At 39.7% G+C, this 20,518-nt stretch overlaps 3 protein-coding genes across 4 annotated transcripts; 1 reads left to right on the top strand and 2 right to left on the bottom strand.

The window, feature by feature from the left end:
• The first annotated feature begins 641 nt into the window (after positions 1-641).
• On the top strand, positions 642-5,836 carry LOC148741275 (uncharacterized). 2 transcript variants are annotated; one of them, XM_088737557.1, is made up of 5 exons: positions 642-770; positions 1,987-2,036; positions 2,512-2,626; positions 3,081-3,200; positions 3,903-5,836. In XM_088737557.1, the coding sequence occupies exons 3-5, from the start codon at positions 2,521-2,523 to the stop codon at positions 4,982-4,984; spliced, it is 1,308 nt and encodes a 435-aa protein (XP_088593683.1). In that variant the 5' UTR covers positions 642-770; positions 1,987-2,036; positions 2,512-2,520; the 3' UTR covers positions 4,985-5,836. The 2 variants fall into 2 exon arrangements, with proteins under 2 accessions (XP_088593683.1, XP_088593686.1); XM_088737560.1 differs by lacking the exon at positions 642-770 and adding an exon at positions 1,364-1,692.
• A 1,226-nt stretch (positions 5,837-7,062) lies between these two features.
• Positions 7,063-13,077, bottom strand: LOC111323837 (acyloxyacyl hydrolase). The gene is made up of 4 exons (XM_088737551.1): positions 12,068-13,077; positions 10,019-10,202; positions 8,255-8,861; positions 7,063-7,573 (listed from the first exon to the last, which is right to left on the bottom strand). The coding sequence occupies exons 1-4, from the start codon at positions 12,816-12,818 to the stop codon at positions 7,376-7,378; spliced, it is 1,740 nt and encodes a 579-aa protein (XP_088593677.1). The 5' UTR covers positions 12,819-13,077; the 3' UTR covers positions 7,063-7,375.
• A 1,624-nt stretch (positions 13,078-14,701) lies between these two features.
• Positions 14,702-19,298, bottom strand: LOC148741274 (acyloxyacyl hydrolase-like). Its single transcript, XM_088737547.1, has 4 exons — positions 18,381-19,298; positions 17,539-17,722; positions 16,273-16,879; positions 14,702-15,215 (listed from the first exon to the last, which is right to left on the bottom strand). The coding sequence occupies exons 1-4, from the start codon at positions 19,129-19,131 to the stop codon at positions 15,018-15,020; spliced, it is 1,740 nt and encodes a 579-aa protein (XP_088593673.1). The 5' UTR covers positions 19,132-19,298; the 3' UTR covers positions 14,702-15,017.
• Between the last annotated feature and the right edge of the window lie 1,220 nt (positions 19,299-20,518).

The raw sequence follows: 20,518 nt of genomic DNA, 5'->3' as shown, positions 1-20,518 counted from the left end.
GACCACATCACAGTAATCTCGTGAGTGGGTTCTTTAACGTCCCCTGCCTAACCATATTAACTAATTAATAGATGCAGGAGACGGAACCTACGGTTTATTCGTCCTTATCCGAGAAGACTAGAATGTCTATCCATTTCTTGCTATCATAGAAAGGTAGCGCATTCTCCTCAGTTATTTTAAGACCTTCAGTGTTGGTCCGGCCGGGGATCGAACCATCGACCTCGACTTCCCGCACAACAGTCCAGCGCTCTAACCAATTGAGCTTATCGGGCGTAGTTGATGAACAACTTATTAGAAGAACCTCAAAAATGAACAAAACAAAACCGTGAAAATGGGATAAGAAATTTAAGAAATTACCGTGGCAGAAGCCGTCTGTATGACAACTGTCAATTTTGAAGGGGCTCGAGCGGTATGCAGTTGCCATGGTGATGTTGACATTACTGCTCCATCAACCAGCAAGTGTTCTGAACAACAGCCGTAAAAGATAGGCAGTGAGTAGGAATGATGTGTATAAGTATTTCATAATGCATATGAAAAATGAGATGCAAATGAAAAAAAGACAATTTCATTTAGAAAATGTCACAGGTGTTGTAGTGTTCTACCCGGCGTTTTACACTCTGTTAGATTGACATCAAACCCGCCACGCAGCGAGTGTGCACGCACAGTATCAATAATTTATAGTGTCCTTTTCTTTCTTGCCCGATTTTCTAATCGATGACCCTTTTATAGACAGCCAGGAAATATAAAACGTTTATGGCACTCGAGAAGAGGTAGGTTTTATCTATAAGCTGCTATATTTTTCGCTTCACGATGAATTCGCCTTTGGGAAGGAAATTAAGATTTTTCGTTAATTTTTAGCGAAAAAAAAAAGCCTTTAATAACCTTTGAGTGCATATGAAACCGACCACTCCAAAGTGAAAGGAAAATTATCTTACAATCATTTTGTCTAACTTGATCAGAATTTTGGCCGCGAAAAAATGTGCGAGTAAAATGAAAAGTTGTTTCAATTCGTTTTGTTTTGACTACTAAATTTTAAATATTATCGAAGCGGTGATGAATCGAAGATCGAAAGGAAGAAAACTCGTTTAGTCGTGCGGTAAAGACAAAGTCGTAATTAGTTCCTTCTCAAGGCCATAGGAAGAATATCTTAGCAGAACCTTTAAAACCATAGTGTTGAGTCTAACGGTGAAATTAAGGGTCTTTGTTAGAAAACAGGTGAAAATATCCTGCGGTTATTGACTGAATTCCGACGCACCTCCACACTGAATAACAACACCTGTATTCAAAGCATGTCTTACCAAGTGAATTGACTAGTGATTAGCTTGTTCTGTCGTTACCACCGGTCATTCGCTGGTCTCGTTGTGATACATAAACATATCCCAGCACTGTATGACCATTTCTGGGTACAACGGTATCTATTGCATACTTAACCCGCTCAAATCTGGCTCGAGGAACCGAAAATAATGTATCCGGCTATTTTCTAATGTTATTTTCAACAAGACACCTCAGAAACTTGGTAACAAGCTCATCTTAGTAAATCTAAAAACGTCATAGAGACTGTATATCTTTTTCCCGGAAGACACTTACGGCAGAGTTTGCCATTTGAGCTTAACAAACTCAACAAGCACCCAGACTGAATTTTGTCACCATCTATCCGAAGAAGTGTGACCGATTAAGTCATTGGAAATGAAGGTAAAGGTTTCTGTAAATAGTGTCCATGTCTCAAATAACTTCTCTCTTCTATTCACTTCCATACCGTGAAACTTTGAACTACCTCTTACAAATTCTAGACGATCCAGATCTTAGCTGAGATGAAATTAAAAGCCATAACAGACGAGCAAAGAGCTCAGGCATTACGTTTCTGGTAAATGAATCAGATAAAACGACGGACGTTTGAGAAAAAAAAAATGATACGTAATGCATAAGTCTTGCGTGTGCAAAAGCACTGTGTTCGAATTCTTTTTTTCTTAAATCTTGCTATCTTAGGTTGCTGAAGTCTACAACGAAGTAAGAAAACTGGAAATTAAGAATTTACGGTATGTGAGTTGTAAGTCTGCAGCCCAAGAACATTTTCTGCTTAGCAAATCAGCCTTACCAAATTCTCCTTTTCATTAAGTCCTCTTAGGGTTATTTTCAATATCAACACGACGCTTTGATTCCAATATTATGCTATTCTATATCTGGTATTGTTACTATGGAATAATCGTTAATGACATAAAAAAAGAACTTTATGGTTTTTGCATACATATACATATATAGATATAAATGTGGGGGTAGAGTCTACCTTGGCATAAAGTGTTCAATGCTGTGGTAGCAGAGCTAAGTATACGTAAGTTAACTGAGAATTAAAGAGGACGCATCGGTTTTCTGTGACTCTGAGCTTCGCGCCTAAGCGCCCGTCAGACAGAACTCTTCTTTATATATTTAATATTATTTTATGTTCACGCAAGTGTTTTAACGAGCTCAGATGCTCCTAACCCTTACTTTACTTACTTTTTTTACTTACTCAAGTGCCACGAGATGCAAAGAAAGCTATCCTGTATTTGGACCCTGTGCCTCCTTCCTTCTCTGTTAATGCAAGGGGATGGAAACCCAATTCATAAAGGAAAAGCTAATAAGATTAGAGGTAAAATAAAATCTGCATCGCCATTTCATAAATTGTTAGGCGCGCTGTAATTGAGTCTTTTGGTCTACACACTAGTTCATCATGATCACCTCACTTGTTTTCTTAAAAAGATATGTTTCCGAGTCAATCAAATGTTAAAAGAAGCTAAGGGCAAAGCCCCATGTCACCTATCAAAGCTGATAGAGATAAAGGACAGATTGAGCCATATGATTGCTTCAGACTGGTACGCAATATGCAAAAAAAATAAAACTATCTTTGTGATGTGAAGCATTTATTGGTGACAAACCATAATGATAAAAATGACGATGATAATGAGGATTTTGATAAATAGAATGTATGGTTATCGTAAACAACTACTCCAGTATCATTACATTTGGTGTAATTTCATTGTTACTTTATTGCGAAAGAGGTGTATGAAACGATTAATCATAAACTAATGAAGTATCTTTCACAGGTAAAAAGGCTCCAATGAAAAGGCAATTTGTTTATTATCCTCAAACACCAGCAATCGTTAGCTACCCGTTTCAGCGTAGCAACGTCGCACACAAACAACGAGTACAAACTGCCAGAAATAGTGAGTACTTTGCAAGTTTGCTCTAGCCATAAAAAATAATGTTTTCAAAACAAAGAACACCATATTTTAAACTTCACATAATCAGTTCGTTTAACTGTCCCAGAAAAAATTCAAAATGAATCACACTACAACCAATCAGACGGAAGGTTAGTGCATCATGGATCCAATGGGATCTCAAAGCAAAAACATTTAACTTTCTACAAGTAACGCAGGAAGACTCGATTGGAAGTCGCGATTGGGGTTTGTCTCACATCTACGGATTGTTTGAAAAGATTTCGTAAGTCACCGAGAAAGGACAGTGATGCAAAACCGATCAGAAAATGTTTTCATATTTTCTTGAAAAACGTTATCGTACAGATTTTCTTCAAACTTGTTTCTGACAGGAGTCGTGTAGGTCGCCATTCTTGTGGAAGACTTAAAATTGGGATTGAATTTGTTTAGACGTTAGGTCCTTACGAAAGGGAATAAATAATATTCGCCCTTTCTCTTGAAAAACTTGCTCTCTTAATCTCATAACTTGGCGTTTTAAAGTAAGGCACAAACATGACAAAATCTCGCGCCTCCTGTCCCACGATAAAGCAGAAACTAATAGGATCTCATGTTTAGAGCGTTTGCGTAATGCTTCTGTGAAACATATTAACTCCCAAACTTGAATGAATAAGCCTTGATTCCTTTTTAACCATTGATTTTTTTACTCATAAGAAAACTGTCGGAGGAGTTGTCAGCACAGATGCACTCCAGATTGTGACTTTACCTGCTGTATACCGGCACCCATTCCTGTTTTGGCTCCACCACCTACGCCTCGCCTAACTGTTCCTGTCGTATCGTGTGCCTCATACTGCCCAAAGACTTGTTATCCAGACTGCAGCCCTAGCTGCTGTAAGCCAAAGCCAGCTCATCTGATAGCTCCACCGATATCAACGCCTCCTCGTCCTCCTCCCATGCCACCAGCCTGTCCAACCAGCTGCCCGACGTCTTGCTATCCACAGTGTTCACAGTCTTGTTGTCAGCAGTCACCAGCATATTCACAACTTTATCAACCGCTGGCAATGCCTCCTCCTATTAGGCAGTGCGCTCAAGTCGGATGTTCACAAGCTTGTTTTCCCAAATGTTCTTCTCAGTGTTGTGGTTCTCCCCAGATTTCCCCTTTCCAAATGCAGCCACCACCGCCTCCCCTCCTTGCCCCGTCACCCGTGCCTCCGATAGTTATTCCACTTCCTCTTCCTGTCCCTCAATGTCCAGGTACTTGCTCAGCTTCCTGTCTACCGTCTTGCACTCCACAGTGCTGCGCAGGAGCACAGCAACAATTACAACCTCAAGCACAACCTCCTCCCATAATCATCCTCGAGCCTCCGACCGCTCCACAGCCGTCCACATGTCCTGCACCTTGCCCAGCATCGTGCTCCCCTCAGTGTAATCCAACTTGTTGCTCCCCGTCGACAAAGTTGGCTACCCCTCAGCCACCTCAACCTCCGCCTAATCCCCCACTACGTCCTCCTCGACCGCTGCAGGCTTCAACATGCCCTACACCCTGCTCAGCATCTTGTTATCCACAATGCAGCCCAGCTTGTTGCTCCCCAACAGCCATGCTGGCCCCACCTCCACCTTTATTGCCATCTATCCTACCTGCTCCCTCAGGACAGACATGCCCAGGATCGTGTCCCAGTTCATGTGCACCAAGTTGCAGCACAGATTGCTGTTGCCAGCCGCGGTATGACCCTAAAGATGTCAGAGGCTTGTTTCCACTAGATTCCTCTCCAGATTGTCCAGCAACCAACGACTGATCGAACATTCGGTGTGAATTTCGTATTTTTCACTCAACCTGCAGCTTGTCTGTTGTTTCAAGGTAATTTATGACCGTTGGTTTTTAGCTCCTTAGCTCTTTACGATGACTGACTACATGGCGCTAATCACGGTATTCTAAACCCCGCAAAGTTACAAGCCTTTATCGAACCAGCAGTGTTTGTTTGCACGTAATTTGCGTAGGAACTTTTAGTACCGTGACATACATGTCTTATTGCCTTGAAGACCTTCTGATTATTTCTGAGTGTTTCGACCGACGCGTAACGTCGAGAGGATCACGAGCGCAACGACGCAGAGATGCTGAAAGGACTAGTCCATGAAAAGATATTAAGCAAGAGGTCAACTAACCCAGAGAAATTATCAGTTGAGTGTCAGTAATTCTGGGGCCGTATCGGTTTGACTTCGTCCTGTGATTGGATTGGAACATTCGCGCCACTCTCTTTTCAACTTTTAAGTTGGTTTCGGTGTTACATATTTCAGTCAGAAACCGCTCTAATCTCCCAACTCAGTTGGATTGAATCAACATCATTGAGACGATTGAAGTCGATTCAAGATAATTTCTCATATTCAATATATTTAAAGGATAAGGACTCTGGCTTTAATTTCATATGTTGGGTGGGTATTTCATATCCCTGAAATACTTCTTCCACAGTCTGCTAGAATCCAACATCGACAAGCTATTTCGTAGTGCACTTAAGAAACTGAATTATCAGACGATCCATAGGATGTAAACTTGTTGGGGGAAAATCAGTGATAGGCGGATTTAAATTTTTATTTTTTTTCAGTGTATAAATTATCATCTTCGCGTAAATAAACTTAATCGGGGCAAGAAACGTTTTTTTGTTTGTTTCCTACTTTTTGTTCTTTTTTTTTTTTCTGAAGCGCCATAAATTTGCACAGCTTAATGAGCCAGATATTTCGAGAGGGTCGGTCGCGTTTTATCAGTCGCCTGACCACTCGAGTTACTAAATGCTTCGAGAGATTTTGGTCTATTTCGCTCTGGAAATCACGGCTACACTGGAAAAAATAATTATGAAAACATGGGGTTGTTTCTGACAACTGGTACTTAACGCAAGTTTTGCTTAAGATGCGAAAGAATCATATTGTTCAAAAAGTCGTTATGACAAAAAAGTAAATTTGAGCTCAGGCTGGGAAATATTTCTAAGAGTGATACTGTTTTCATTGTTTACTTTGTCTTTCTCAGCTCAACTCATATGATGCAAAATTTAGAATAACAATTATAATAATAATAATCATATCAAACTTTGTTTATTGTCATGTTTAACAATTATTCGCCGAAGGTGAGGTGAATATTTAGTTAATAAACCCCTTCGGGCGGCTGGTATGTCGGCTGATAATGTCCACGGCTGAGAGATTGTCCGAAAAATGAATATTTGGCCGAGAAGCGAAGCCTGGTTTTCAAAATTAAACTTTCAACTACGTACGTGTATGATGGGTTCTGAAGGGCCCATCGCGAGATACGCCGAACGCTGTTCACCTTTGCGCCCATCTCGTGCATATCACATGGCATTTAAAACAGAATCATACTATTGCAGGTACCTTATGAAATTCATGAGATTCATGTGATCGACAACAAAGGTTGACTATCTGAAAATAGCTGCTCGGCTTTGACAAGGCCTGTGCTCTGGTGCTCTGGTTTACAGTTGAACCATAAATAAACAATTCATGAAAATACTTCTTTGCTCTTGGTTGATACGAAAACTAAGACCCAGACCCCGAAAACTAATAGCACAGAGCCGTGCACAGAGCCTTCTCAAATATGTCACTGACGTAAGGCACCTGGCGAAATGATGGGATTTGTAAGAAGTATTATTAAGTACACAAAAAAAAACCCTTCTTGCTAGTGTACGGTTATATTCTTTCTTTGTGAGTTTTCTGAGTTGATTTTAAGGTCGTTCGGCGTGACTGTAGCTCGCAGGTCTACTCAAAAGGCAAAGCAGAACAACGTATGGTTTTGCTAAACAATAGCTAAACTTTGTTTAAATAATCAGACCATAAAGTTTGTGAGTTGTAAAAGTGAAAAAAATAAGACTCACGGTGACTTATTTCAGATTTATTGAATAAATACTTGTTTACATTACTCGTGTAATGTAAAATAATTAAAAAGAAACTCTAAAAATCAAAGCTTTGCTATTTCAAAGAAGCAGTACTTTGGCAGTATAACAACGATAATTTAAATCAACAATGAAATAAATCATTCAATGAAATAAATCATATTTTGACAATTCAAAATTTCATAATTCTCCAGCCTAAATTTACCTTTATTAAAATTTTTTTCAATTAATTTTTTAACTTCTTATTAAGAGTTTTAAAGATGTAAAAAAATCACTTCAAAAAAACTGCTATCTCTCTTAATATCCTCCTTGATCTCCAAACAACAGTCTTATTATATCGTTGTAAGGGTTGACCTTCCCTAAGACATGTGGAACTTTGGACTCAAGGATTCTCCACAAGGCATCTGCTGTCAGAGCTTCTGCTTTCAAATTTGGGTGAAAACCATCCACAGGCTCAATTAATTCATAAACTGGATGGCCCTTTGCTTTCCACTCCTGTTGCCAAAAAAGAAAAAAAAGGAAGCTTAAGAAAAAAAATTGAATTAATTTCATAAGATCTCATTAACAAAAATAATGTGTGGAGGAAACAGTAAATCAGAAGTTACAACTGTTAGTCAAAACTGGATCTAGCTAAATATACTAATGTCTCTTTTAACTGCTGGAGTTTCATCTCTATCAAACTCGGCTGCACAGAACTTTGCAGATCCTGAGCTATTTTTCCAAGGGTGGAACTTGTGGAATTTGTACACAGCTGTTTCGTGAAAGGCTGTCAGAAAAAAATTGCCTCTGGTACCCAGAAAGGTATTGTGTATGGTTTTCAGGTCGGATGCTTGACCTCAGGATTTCAGAAAAATCTGGGAAAGCCTAGCTGTGACATGAGGACAGAGCATAACAGAACTGAGAAATTTATTTTCTTATTTCACATAGTAAAAATTCATTGATTACCAGATACCTTGATTACATACATACATTTTGAGATTGTCACAAACACCTTTGACCTTTTTTCTGACAACGTTTCTTAAAACAGCTGTGTTTACATCAGTGCGTATTTTTTATTTAGTATTCAGTAGTAGAAATACTCCTGGTTGCTCCATGCTACAGAAACTGGAGTGAAGTGCCAATCTGTTGGGCCACTTGGCTCATAAACAGACATTTTTTTACATCATGATGACATACCTTGATGACCTCTTCTAAGGGAAAGTCAAAGTAGAACACATCAAAGTTTTCATACTTTGAGGTTTCAGCCACATGTTTCAACACTGCACTCAACTGGGCTGCTCTTTCACTTGTTTTATTCCTGATGGTCTCATTGGAATTCATGTAACCAAAGCAGGGGGAAACTTGTAGACAGTTCAGGAAGTCATAGAAATGTTCATATGTCACGTCATGCCTTAGGCGGCCTATTGGGTGTATGCGATTATGGAGACTGTCATAAAGGATTCGACCATCCACCAAACCAATCAAAATTACATGACTCCCATTTGGCAAATGCTTATCCAGACCATTCAGAGTTTCCAGAACATTTTTATGCATCTGCTCAGGCATAGTAATGTTATTCAGATTGGGAACAGCTTGACAAACATCACCTCCGATGAACGAGTAAAATACCAATGCAGGCTGATCAAGCTTTGGGTCTCTGGCCATGCTTCTGATAAGTTTGGAGTTTGCTTCAAAAGACTGTGCTCCATTCTTGGCCAGATTTTGGTAATCACGGTGGTTGCAATGGTTCCTCTCCCATAGCTTCAGATAAATTGAATCACAATGACCTCTTTCCATTGGCCACCTGTTGTATTCATAATGTTTGTAACTTGAGTTTAAGTTTTCTGTGAAAGTAATAACACCTACTGCTAATACCAGAACATTATTGTGTTCTGAGGGGGAGAAAAAAGCCAAACAGACATGAGGATACTAAACTACAAACAGCAACAGGAACTTATTTTTGGTTCCAAGATTTGTTCTTGTGAGTGAGGTTTAAAGAAAAAAAAAAAAAGTCTTTTTATAGGATTACACAATTACTGGTGAACCAGTAGTTTCCATTGTGGTCCTTGCAAACAAATGAAACAAATGGTCTAAATTGAACATAACATCATTAAGAACATCATTAAGAACCCCAACCAGCCGGAGGCAAACCAGTTGGCTATTTACAAGCGTGGCCAAGGATCTGAACTCGGGGCTACCGTGAAACAAATCCAGTGGTCAGGGTGGGACTTGAACCCGGGAGCGGTGGATTACAAGTCCAACACTGTAACCACTCAGCCACACTGCCTCCTTGGCAGTGTTTTCAGTCATTTTCAGTTCCTGCAGATAAAAAGCCTTATAGGATCAAGTTTAAGTGTTCATGGTTTTCAAGGCTCACATAGTAAAATTCTTGAGAGGTCACAAAAGCACAGAGTTAGTATTCAAGTACTGGTCTATGGATACTTAATTGAATCTTGAACAGATTTATTTTCGGCAGACAAGAATACAATAATATCTCCAAAAAACAACTTTCTGTATATGTTTTCACTGTTTGATCAGCAGATTTTCCCACCCAATGGTCCAGCTTTAATTACCTCTTGACCTCCCAAGATAATAAATAATAATAATAATAAATAATCTATTTCTATAGTGCATTTTCCTAATGCCCAAATGCACTTTACAGTGTGAAATAATTATAACCTTTACACTAGAAAATGTAAAAAAGTCCTAAGAATCGAAAATATCAAATGTCTAAAAGTCCTAAAAAAGATCTGATTGTACAATCTCCCTTTTAGCTGCTAAAAATTTCTTTGTAAATTAGCAGAGAGAACTTGCTGTTAAATAGAGATAACTTCTTCCTGATGAGTTTGAGTCTTCTCATCACCCGTTTACTGGAAAATGTGTGGATTTTACAAGGAGAAGTTACATGGTAATCATTTCTGGGTGTTTAAGGGTTCAATTCTGTTAGTCAAATCAACTTACCTTGATGACCTTAGGTAGCCTGTATATAGTGACAACTGGGGCCAGTCCATTTCATTCTCTACAATAAAGGCAAGGTGTTCAAAAGCTCTGTCACAAAAGAGGCGTGCTGTCAGCCATTCTGGGGGGATGTGAAAGTGGGCTGCCACTGAGTCACCAAGAACAATGACACCAAGATATCCTGTATCTGGAAAAGAAATCAGCATGTACATGTATGCATATCATAGGACTCTCTTTTGACAAAGTAAACTAACTTATGATGATGTACAGCTACTGTATCTAACAATATATGTAATTTTTATTTTTGCTGGACACATTATTATTTAAAATACTCAATTTCTCCATTGACTTATTTTTTTAGAAGTTTAATTTGCCTTCTATAAAACCCTATAAAATAGGTAGACTACCAAAATACTTGGATTTGTGACTACAATATAAATAACTCAATATTTCCACTATTAACTATTTTTGTTCTAAGGTAGGTAATTGGTCACATATTCTATTTGAAAGTCTGAAAAGAATGGCTGAAGTTGAACACATCTCACAAATGCAGGACCAGTCAAGCTCTGAGGGGTGTTACGAAAACGAAGACCCTCCAAAACGAAGACCTAAGATCCGGTTTTCGTTTTCGTAGTGCGAAAACGAAGACCCTGTAAACAGAAAACTGTAGAAATTACAACTTAAACAGACATTAAACAGCAACAACGCTTAGTAATATACATTACACTTCACGCGTTTCTTCCCATTATTATCCGTACTATCATACGGCCCGTGTTGTCTGTTCTGTTTCGCTATGCGAGCCAATTTGGTGTTGATATTCTCGAGGGTTTCCTCGGGTAAACTTACAACACATATTATTCTGGAACAGCTGGCAGAACTCGAACGCTAGCCGCCTTTGATTTATAGTTAGCATTGCGTGACAGAATAACAGAGAAGGCGTTCTGTAGAGGAAAAATGACTCCTGGGTTCTGTCAATAAATAATCAATTTGTACTGTATTTTAGTAGCTAAAATAGATTCTGACGGTCGTTCAGCTTTCTCTGCTGGAAAATTCTCGTTAAAAAGTAAGCAATTCTTTTGGCTAATGCAGGGTCTTCGTTTTCGCAGTACGAAAACGAAGACCCTCAGTCTTTGTTTTCGTAGTACAAAAAGGAAGACCCCCGGTCTTCCTTTTCGTATTACGAAAACGAAGACCCTTTATTAAAAGCAGACAATCTTTTGAAAGTACGATTGTAGAAGTACCCCAAACACTAGTAATTGTTATTTCAGCTTTTGATATGTTAAGACAGTTTGCGCGTGATTTTTCTTGGTCTTTCTTCAGCCACCTCTGCTTTCGGCTCTTGGATTTGTTTTTCTATGCATTGAGTCCAAGTTTGGAACAGACATCCCTGTCGAAGGAGCGATCGGAATATTTTAGGGCCTCAATAAGGTTAAGCGGGTGCGTACTCTCTTTTTCGGCCTAGCGCGCATTGCGTGACGGACGTGTTCAGTGAGCGAACACGATCTTGTTGTTGGCGGTGTGACGAAACGATGGCTTCCTTTGAACAATTGAGGTCGAAGGCCGACTATTGCACGTGCGACAGGGATGCCTGTTCCAAACTTGGACTCGGGGTAGTTCTACAATCGTACTTTCAAAAGATTGTCTGCTTTTAATATAGAGTCTTCGTTTTCGTACTACGAAAACGAAGACCCTGCATTAGCCAAAAGAATTGCTTATTTTTTTAACGAGAATTTTCCAGCAGAGAAAGCTTAACGACTGTCAGAATCTATTTTAGCTTCGTAACAGCCAAGCTTTGAGTGCAAGAGTATTAAGAAAAAGTATTTCACGCATGCACTTGCTGTAATTCTCAGACTGAGTAGACCTACATATATAAAACTTGCAAAGCCTGAATTTAGAACGTGACGGTGCAAAAGGAGCCATCATTGTAAAAATAACTCCTAGTCCAGTTGGACCATGAAGAAGTAAAGAATCGTCTTACAAACAGGCATAACAATCAACAAACTATCAAAATTCTACTGCACCAATTATCATAAGAAACTGAAAGAACTCTACCTTTACATAACAATTCTTCGTAGGGCTTCCCAAACACAGGATCTCTGCCATGAATTCCATTGCAGTTCGAGTCGAAAACCACATCGCCACTCCTTGGCTTAGCACCAGGGTGATTCAAATGATTTATGTCATCGCAATCTTTGCCCCTCCATGACCATCCCCTCCATGCCTCCGTCAGGGCACTATAAGTATCGTTATCGAAATCAGTCAGTGGAAAGTCATAGGTGAAAACCTTACGGAACAATTCACAAACTTCTTCAACGCCCTCAAGAGTACAAGGATCAAAATTTGGCCCTTTAAAGTCTGCAGGAGTTGCTCTTTCGTGGGATAGTTTCGCTTCGACATCCTTTCTAGCTCGTGTAACCCTCTCATGGAAGTCTTTACTCGGTGGAAAAGCGTGACAATACGGCTGACCTTTTTCTTGGTAGCACAGGTGAACTGCATGGCAAATAACGTCGGCAGATACCTTAGCTGTTATGTATTTTATGATTTGAGGAATGTAGTACTCCCCAAGTGAAAGGCAAGCATTTCTGTACAGTTCGGGCAAGACATTGCACAATAGCTCATACGACTCCACAAATGTTTTGTTGTGAACGAGACTCAGCTGTTCTGCAAGAGCAACGACAGCGGTGCAAGTAACACAGCCGATTCCACCGTTGACCCCCTTCGGTAACCCGTACAAACCTGGAGCAGGAAAAAGGATAACGAACGCAGTGATCACTGGGACAATCTTCGAGAAAGAGAGAGCCATCACGAGAAGCAAAGAGAAAATAACGAGCTGCAGTTCCTTTAGAGGTAATGCTAATTCGTCATGTTAAGAAAATACACTATCGTGCTGACTATTACTATTTCCTTTCTCGTCTACTCTTTCTCGTTCAGTTTAGGGCTAGAACAATTTAGAACAAAAAGAAAACATATAAATGCATTTCACAGACAGAAAATACGCTCTTTGTCCTTTAAAGTTCGAATTGTGGATATGATCAAATGTGCATCACACTTTTCGGGGGACTTTGGCCGGACTGCATCAGCAGTTCAACAAACAATCAAAAGAAACTTATTTGAAGATGCTCCCTCTCCCCCCCCCCCCCCTCCTCTCCTCCGCCGATGCAGGAGCGGGGACCTACGGTTTAGTATTTGTCCTTACACGAGAAGAACAAACAATCAAAGGAAACTTATTTGAAGATGCCCCCTCCCCCCCCCCCCCAGATGCAGGAGACGCGACCTACGGTTTATTTGCCTTTATCCGAGAAGACTAGAATGTCTTTCCATTCCTTGATATCATAGAAAGGTAGCATATTCTCCTCAATTATTTTAAGACCTTGAGTGTTGGTCCGGCCGGGGACCGAACCCTCGATGTCCACCTCCAGCACATCACTACGGCGCTCTTACCAATTTAGCTAACCGAGAGGTTAGCTGGCATGTCAGAGGTTTATTTTCATTTACCCATGCAGCATTTTATGTGGCAACTAAACTACAAGGCGACAACTTTCCCTATTTTCCCCAATAAAACCTCCAAATCCGAAAATCCGACGAAAAAAAGGTAGCAAAACCGAAAGTCGCAGGTAAACCTGACAAAACCGCTACATTTTCGCCTTTAAAGGGGTCAAAAAGGAAAAACCAAAAACCGTATCAGAGGTTTCGAGAAAACCGAAAACCGAATGCAAAAACAGGTAAAATCCGCAACCCGCTCTGAACATCAAAGCCGAAAAGCCGAACCTTTTTGGCCCCAAAACCGAAAAACCGATCCAAAACACAGTCGAAACCGCAAAACCGAAAATCCCAAAGGCACCCCTCCTATAATTTACGAGTCAAACCAGCATTATAAATACGATGTAGCCCTTTCTCTGAAGAACAAGAATTAACTCAAAGCCTTCCGACTCAGTAGGTGAAAGAAGCAATCCGCCTGTAATAGTAACTGTCGAAAATGACAGCGACAATGACGAGGACGATGATTATAAAAATGATGATAATCAGACTTGTTCCAGACAGTACCTCTACCAGTCTATCGAAGTCTAGTTTTCAAAATTAAACTTTCAACTCCGTGTGTATGATAGGTTCTGAAGGCCCCATCGCGAGATACGCCGAAGGCTGTTCACCATTGCGCCCATCTCGTGCATATCACATGGCACTTAAAAGAGAATCATACTATTGCAGGTACCTTATGAAATTCATGAGATTGACATGTGATCCACAAGAAGGTTGACTATCTGAAAATAACTGCTCGGTTTTGACAAGGCCTGTGCTCTCGTTTACAGTTGAACTATAAATAAACAATTCATGAAATTACTTTTTTGCTCTTGTGCATACAGACAGGGAGCCCTAGCTCGTGCACAGGGCCTTCTCAAATATATCACATTCACTGACGTAAGGCACCTGGCGAAATGATGGGATTTGTAAAAAGTATTATTAAGTACACAAAAAAACCCTTCTTGCTAGTGTACGGTTATATTCTTTCTTTGTGAGTTTTCTGAGTTGATTTTGAGGTCGTTCGGCGTGACTGTAGCTCGCAGGTCTACTCAAAAGGCAAAGCAGAACAACTTAAGACATTAGTTTGCTAAACAATAGCTAAACTTTGTTTAAATAATCAGACCATAAAGTTTGTGAGTTGTAAAAGTGAAAAAAATAAGCCTCACGGTGACTTACTTCAGATTTATTGAATAAATACTTGTTTACATTACTCGTGTAATGTAAAGTAATTAAAAAGAAACTCTAAAAATCAAAGCTTTGCTATTTCAAAGAAGCAGTACTTTGGCAGTATAACAACGATAATTTAAATCAACAATGAAATAAATCATTCAATGAAATAAATCATATTTTCACAATTCAAAATGTCATAATTCTCCAGCCTAAATTTACCTTTTTAAAAATTTTTTCGATTAATTTTTTAACTTTTTATTAAGAGTTTTAAAAAAAGATGTAAAAAATCACTTCAAAAAAACTGCCATCTCTCTTAATATCCTCCTTGATCTCCAAACAACAGTCTTATTATATCATTGTAAGGGTTGACCTTCCCTAAGACATGTGGAACTTTGGACTCAAGGATTCTCCACAAGGCATCAGCTGCCAGAGCTTCTGCTTTCAAATTTGGGTGAAAACCATCCACAGGCTCAATTAATTCATAAACTGGATGGCCCTTTGCTTTCCACTCCTGTTGCCAAACAAGAAATAAAGAAAGCTTAAGAAAAAAAAATTGAATTAATTTCATAAGATCTCATTAACAAACATAATGTGTGGAGGGAACAGTAAATCAGAAGTTACAGTTAGTCAAAACTGGATCGAGCTACAATAAACTAATATCTTTATTAACTGCTGGAGTTTCATCTATATCAAACACAGCTGCACAGAACTTTGCAGATCCTGAGCTATTTTTCCAAGGGTGGAACTTGTGGAATTTGTACACAGCTGTTTCATGAAAGGTTGTCAGAAAAAAAGTGCCTGTGGTCACCCAGAAAGGCACTGTGTGTGGTTTTCAGGTCAGTAGGTTGACCTCAGGATTTCAGAGAAATCTGGGAAAGCCTAGCTGTGACATGAGGACAGAGCATAACAGATATCTGATAAATTTATTTTCTTATTTCACCTCTAGTAAAATTCATTGATTACCAGATATCTGGATTAGCTGTACATTTTGAGATTGTCACAAACACCTGTGACCTTTTTTTCTGACAACGTTTCTTGAAACAGCTGTGTTAACATCAGTGCAAATTTTTTATTTAGTATTCAGTAGTAGAAATACTCCTGGTTGTTTCATGCTAGAGAAAATAGAGTAAAGTGCCAATCTAACCACCTCCCGGTTAGCTCAATGGATAGAGTGCTGGACTGTTGGGCGGGAGGTCGAGGGTTCGAGCCCCGGGCAGACCAACACTCAGGGTTTTAAAATAATTGAGAAGAATTTGCTGCCTTTCTATAACATCAAGAAATGGTTAGATATTCTAGTCTTCTCGAATAGGGACGAATAAATGGAGGTCCTGTCTCCTTTAGGGTTAGGGGCAGGAGACGTTAATTTCCCATGCACAAGATTACTGTGTGATGGATGTCCTCCCCTGGGGTGGGGTGGGTGGGGACAGAGGGCCATAGGGTCATCAGTTGTACTTAAACTGTTACATGCTACCCTCTTAAAATAAAGTCATTATCTTATCTTATCTTATCTTATCTGTTGGGCCACTTGGTTCATAAACAGACATTTTTTTTACATCATGATAACATACCTTGAGGACCTCCTCTAAGGGACAGTCAAAGTAGAACACATCAAAATTTTTATACTTTGAGGTTTCAGCCACATGTTTCAACACTGCACTCAACTGGGCTGCTCTTTCACTCGTTTTATTCCTGATGGTCTCATTGGAATTCATGTAACCAAAGCAGGGGGAAACTTGTAGACAGTTCAAAAAGTCATAGAAATGTTCATATGTCACATCATGCCTTAGACGGCCTATTGGGTGTATGCGGTTATGGAGACTGTCATAAAGGATTCGACCATCCACCAAACCAATCAGAATTACGTGACTCCCATTTGGCAAACGCTGATCCAGACCATTTAGAGTTTCCAGAACATTTTTATGCATCTGCTCAGGCGTAGTAATGTTATTCAGATTGGGAACAGATTGACAAACATCATTTCCGATGAACGAGTAGAATACCAATGCAGGCTGATCAAGCTTTGGGTCTCTGGCCATGCTTCTGATAAGTTTGGAGTTTGCTTCAAAAGACTGTGCTCCATTCTTGGCCAGATTTTGGTAATCACGGTGGTTGCAATGGTTCCTCTCCCAAAGCTTCAAATAAATTGAATCACCATGACCTCTTTCCATTGGCCACCTATTGTATTCATATTGTTTGTAAATTGAGTTTAAGTTTTCTGTGAAAGTAATAACACCTACTGCTAATACCAGCATATTATTGTGTTCTGAGGGGGGAGAAAAAAAGCTAATCAGACATGAGGATACTAAACTACAAACAGCAACAGGAACTTAGTTTTGGTTCCAAAATTTGTTCTTGTCACTGAAGTTTTTGTTTTTGGTTTCTACAGATAGTAGGCCTTTCAGGATGAAGTTTAAGTGTTCATGGTTTTCAAGACTCACATAGTAAAATTATAGAGAGGTCATAAAAGCACAGATACTTGAATTATCTTGAACAGATTTATTTGGGTGGACAAGAATACAATAATATCTCCAAAAAACAACTTTCTGTGTATGTTTTCATTGTTTGATCAGCAGATTCTCTCACCCAATGATCCAGCTTTAATTACCTCTTGACCTCCCAAAATCTGATTGTACATTCTCCCTCTTAGCTGCTACACATTTCTTGGTAAATTAGCAGAGAGAACTTGCTGTTAGATAAGATAACTTCTACCTGATGAGTTTAAGTATTCTCATCATCTGTTTACTGGAAAAATGCATGGTTATTACAGGGAGAAGTTACATGGTAATCACTTCTGGGTGTTTAAGGGTTCAATTCTGTTAGTCAAATTAACTTACCTTGATGACCTTAGGTAGCCTGTATATAGTGACAACTGGGGCCAGTCCATTTCATTCTCTACAATAAAGGCAAGGTGTTCAAAAGCTCTGTCAGAAAAGAGGCATGCTGTCAGCCATTCTGGAGGGATGTGAAAGTGGGCTGCCACTGAGTCACCAAGAACAATGACACCAAGATATCCTGTCTCTGGAAAAGAAATCAGCACATACATGTATGCATATTGTAAGACTCTCTTTTTGACAAACTAACTTGTGATGATGTACAGCTACTGTATCTAACAATATATATCATGTTTATTTTTGATTGACACATTATTTTAAATATTCAATTTCTCCATTTGCTTATTTTTTTAGAGGTTTAACTTGCCTTCTTTAATTTTCCCTTGACTGATTCTAGTTGATAACCCTATAAAATGGCTAGACATCCAAAATACTTAGATTTGTGACCACAATATAAATAACTGGACTCGATATTTCCACTATTTACTGTCTTTGTTCCAACATAGCTTATTCATCATGTCACCTATTCTATTTGAAAGTCTGCAAAGAATGGTTGAAGTTGACAACATCTCACACATACAGTCAAGCTCTGAGTGCAAGAGTATTAAGAAAAAGTATTTCATGCATGCACTTGCTGTAATTCTCAGACTGAGTCTACAAATACAAAACTTACAAAGCCTGAATTTAGAACCTGACGGTGCAAAAGGAGCCATCATTGTAAGAATAACTCCTAGTCCAGTTGGAACATGAAGAAGTAAAGAATCGCCTTACAAACAGGCATGAGAATCAACAAACTATCACAATTCTACAGCACCAATTATCATAAGAAACTGAAAGAACTCTACCTTTACATAACAATTCTTCGTAGGGCTTCCCAAACACAGGATCTCTGCCATGAATTCCATTGCAGTTCGAGTCGAAAACCACATCGCCACCCCTTGGCCTGGCACCAGGGTGGTTCAGATGATTTATGTCATCGCAATCTTTGCCCCTCCATGACCATCCTCTCCATGCCTCCGCTAGGGCACTATAAGTATCGTTATCGAAATCAATCAGTGGAAAGTCATTGGTGAAAACCTTACGGAACAATTCACAAACTTCTTCAACGCCCTCAAGAGTACAAGGATCAAAATTTGGCCCTTTAAAGTCTGCAGGAGTTGCTCTTTCGTGGGATAGTTTCACTTCGACATCCTTTCTAGCTCGACTAACCCTCTCATGGAAGTCTTTACTCGGTGGAAAAGCGTGACAATACGGCTGACCTTTTTCTTGGTAGCACAGATGAACTGCATGGCAAATAACGTCGGCAGATACCTTAGCTGTTATGTATTTTATGATTTGAGGAATGTAGTACTCCCCGAGTGAAAGGCAAGCATTTCTGTACAGTTCGGGCAAGACATTGCACAATAGCTCATACGACTCCACAAATGTTTTGTTGTGAACGATACTCAGCTGTTCTGTAAGAGCAACGACAGCGGTGCAAGTAACACAGCCGATTCCTCCGTTGACCCCTTTCGGTAATCCGTATAAACCTGGAGCAGGAAAAAGGATAACGAACGCAGTGATCACTGGAACAATCGTCGAGAAAGAGAGAGCCATCACCAGAGGCAAAGAGAAAATAACGAGCTGCAGTTCCTTCAGAGATAATGCTAATTCGTCATGTTAAGAAAATAGCATAGCTCTGCCTTTGCCGGTCACTTACGCTCTAAATCAAAAGTCATGTCTAAAAACTGAAAGGCATTCTCAGCTACCCAGTAAGCCTCTTTGAAGTAACGAGTGGGGCTTGGGGACAATTTGGGGAGAGTGGGGATAGAGCTGAATAGAATATGAGCGTGCGCTAGATTTCGCTGTGGAAACTGTGGAAACGGATTTTTGAGCAGTTTGCACAGTTGATTTCCTATTCTGTTGCTTCGAGCCGTTGTTTTCCTTGCCCCTTTTCTTTCACAGAACAGCCTCCAAAAACTTGGTACATACACCTCTTAAAATTTTTCGAAAATTAATTTTATCCTTAAAACCTCTAGAAATAGGAAAATGCCTTTGACGAAAACAAAGCTTCTTGGTTTTAAATGTCAGCCCTTATTATTTTCCGCTACATTTCGCTAAATTCTTAGACCTAGAACACTTGAGCCCGCGTTGATAACCGCATAGCATTTTACCAGTTTGTCGAGAATGAGCTGGACAAGGGGAAATTTACTAGCCGCTGTTCGGGAATATGAGTCCGCGCTCCTACCAGACTTGAGAGAACAGCGGAAATCGAGCCCGGGGCCGGGAGAAGGTAGAGATAATGGAGTAGCTGATATTTGACACAAACTTGCGAAAAAATAGTTAGATTAAAGTGGATTTTACCACATACTTTCTTGAGTTGTCGTAAGTTAATGACCATCTCAGCGCAAGATGATTTGCTTGATGCCTGCAGCATAGAAGGTTGGTCTGTCGCCAGTCTCTTTCTAAGCTTGCCTCAGGCCATGTTTAGTAAAATCACTGAATGTTAAGTTTCTCTCCGATAACAACCCCAAAACTGATGTTCGCATGGTAATGGCCCAATATTGACCATGTTCTCATGTGATTCCTTTCAAACTGAAACAAACTCACGAAAAGCCTATCCGAGTTGTTGAAAACGAGGTACAGAGGTATTGCATAGCGAACAAATGAGGAGTTCTAGTTGGGGTCGGGTGACTCGGGTCGCTTTATCTACCAGGTTCGATTTTCAGGCACGTTTCCCTTCGGAAAAGGCGTGGGCTCATTTTCCGAACAGGCGGAATCGAACCTGTTGCTTTTTGCTTATTTCTTTTGCCCGACACGTCCAAGGCTATCTCTTTTTTTCTCTTTGCGCTGCTATTACGCCCAATTTATTCGGCGACCCTAATGAGTGATGGCATGAACAGACTATGCTACGCAAAAACTGTTGTTTGCGAGAGAATTATCTAAGGGAGCATTCATTATTCATGGAGGGGGTGGGCTGGCAAGATTTTCGGTGAGACTAAAC

Source organism: Stylophora pistillata, chromosome 1, assembly GCF_964205215.1.
Source record: "Stylophora pistillata chromosome 1, jaStyPist1.2, whole genome shotgun sequence".
NCBI lineage: Eukaryota > Metazoa > Cnidaria > Anthozoa > Scleractinia > Pocilloporidae > Stylophora > Stylophora pistillata.
The sequence above is the reverse complement of the archived record's forward strand: the minus strand, read 5'-3'. Positions and strand labels throughout refer to the sequence as shown.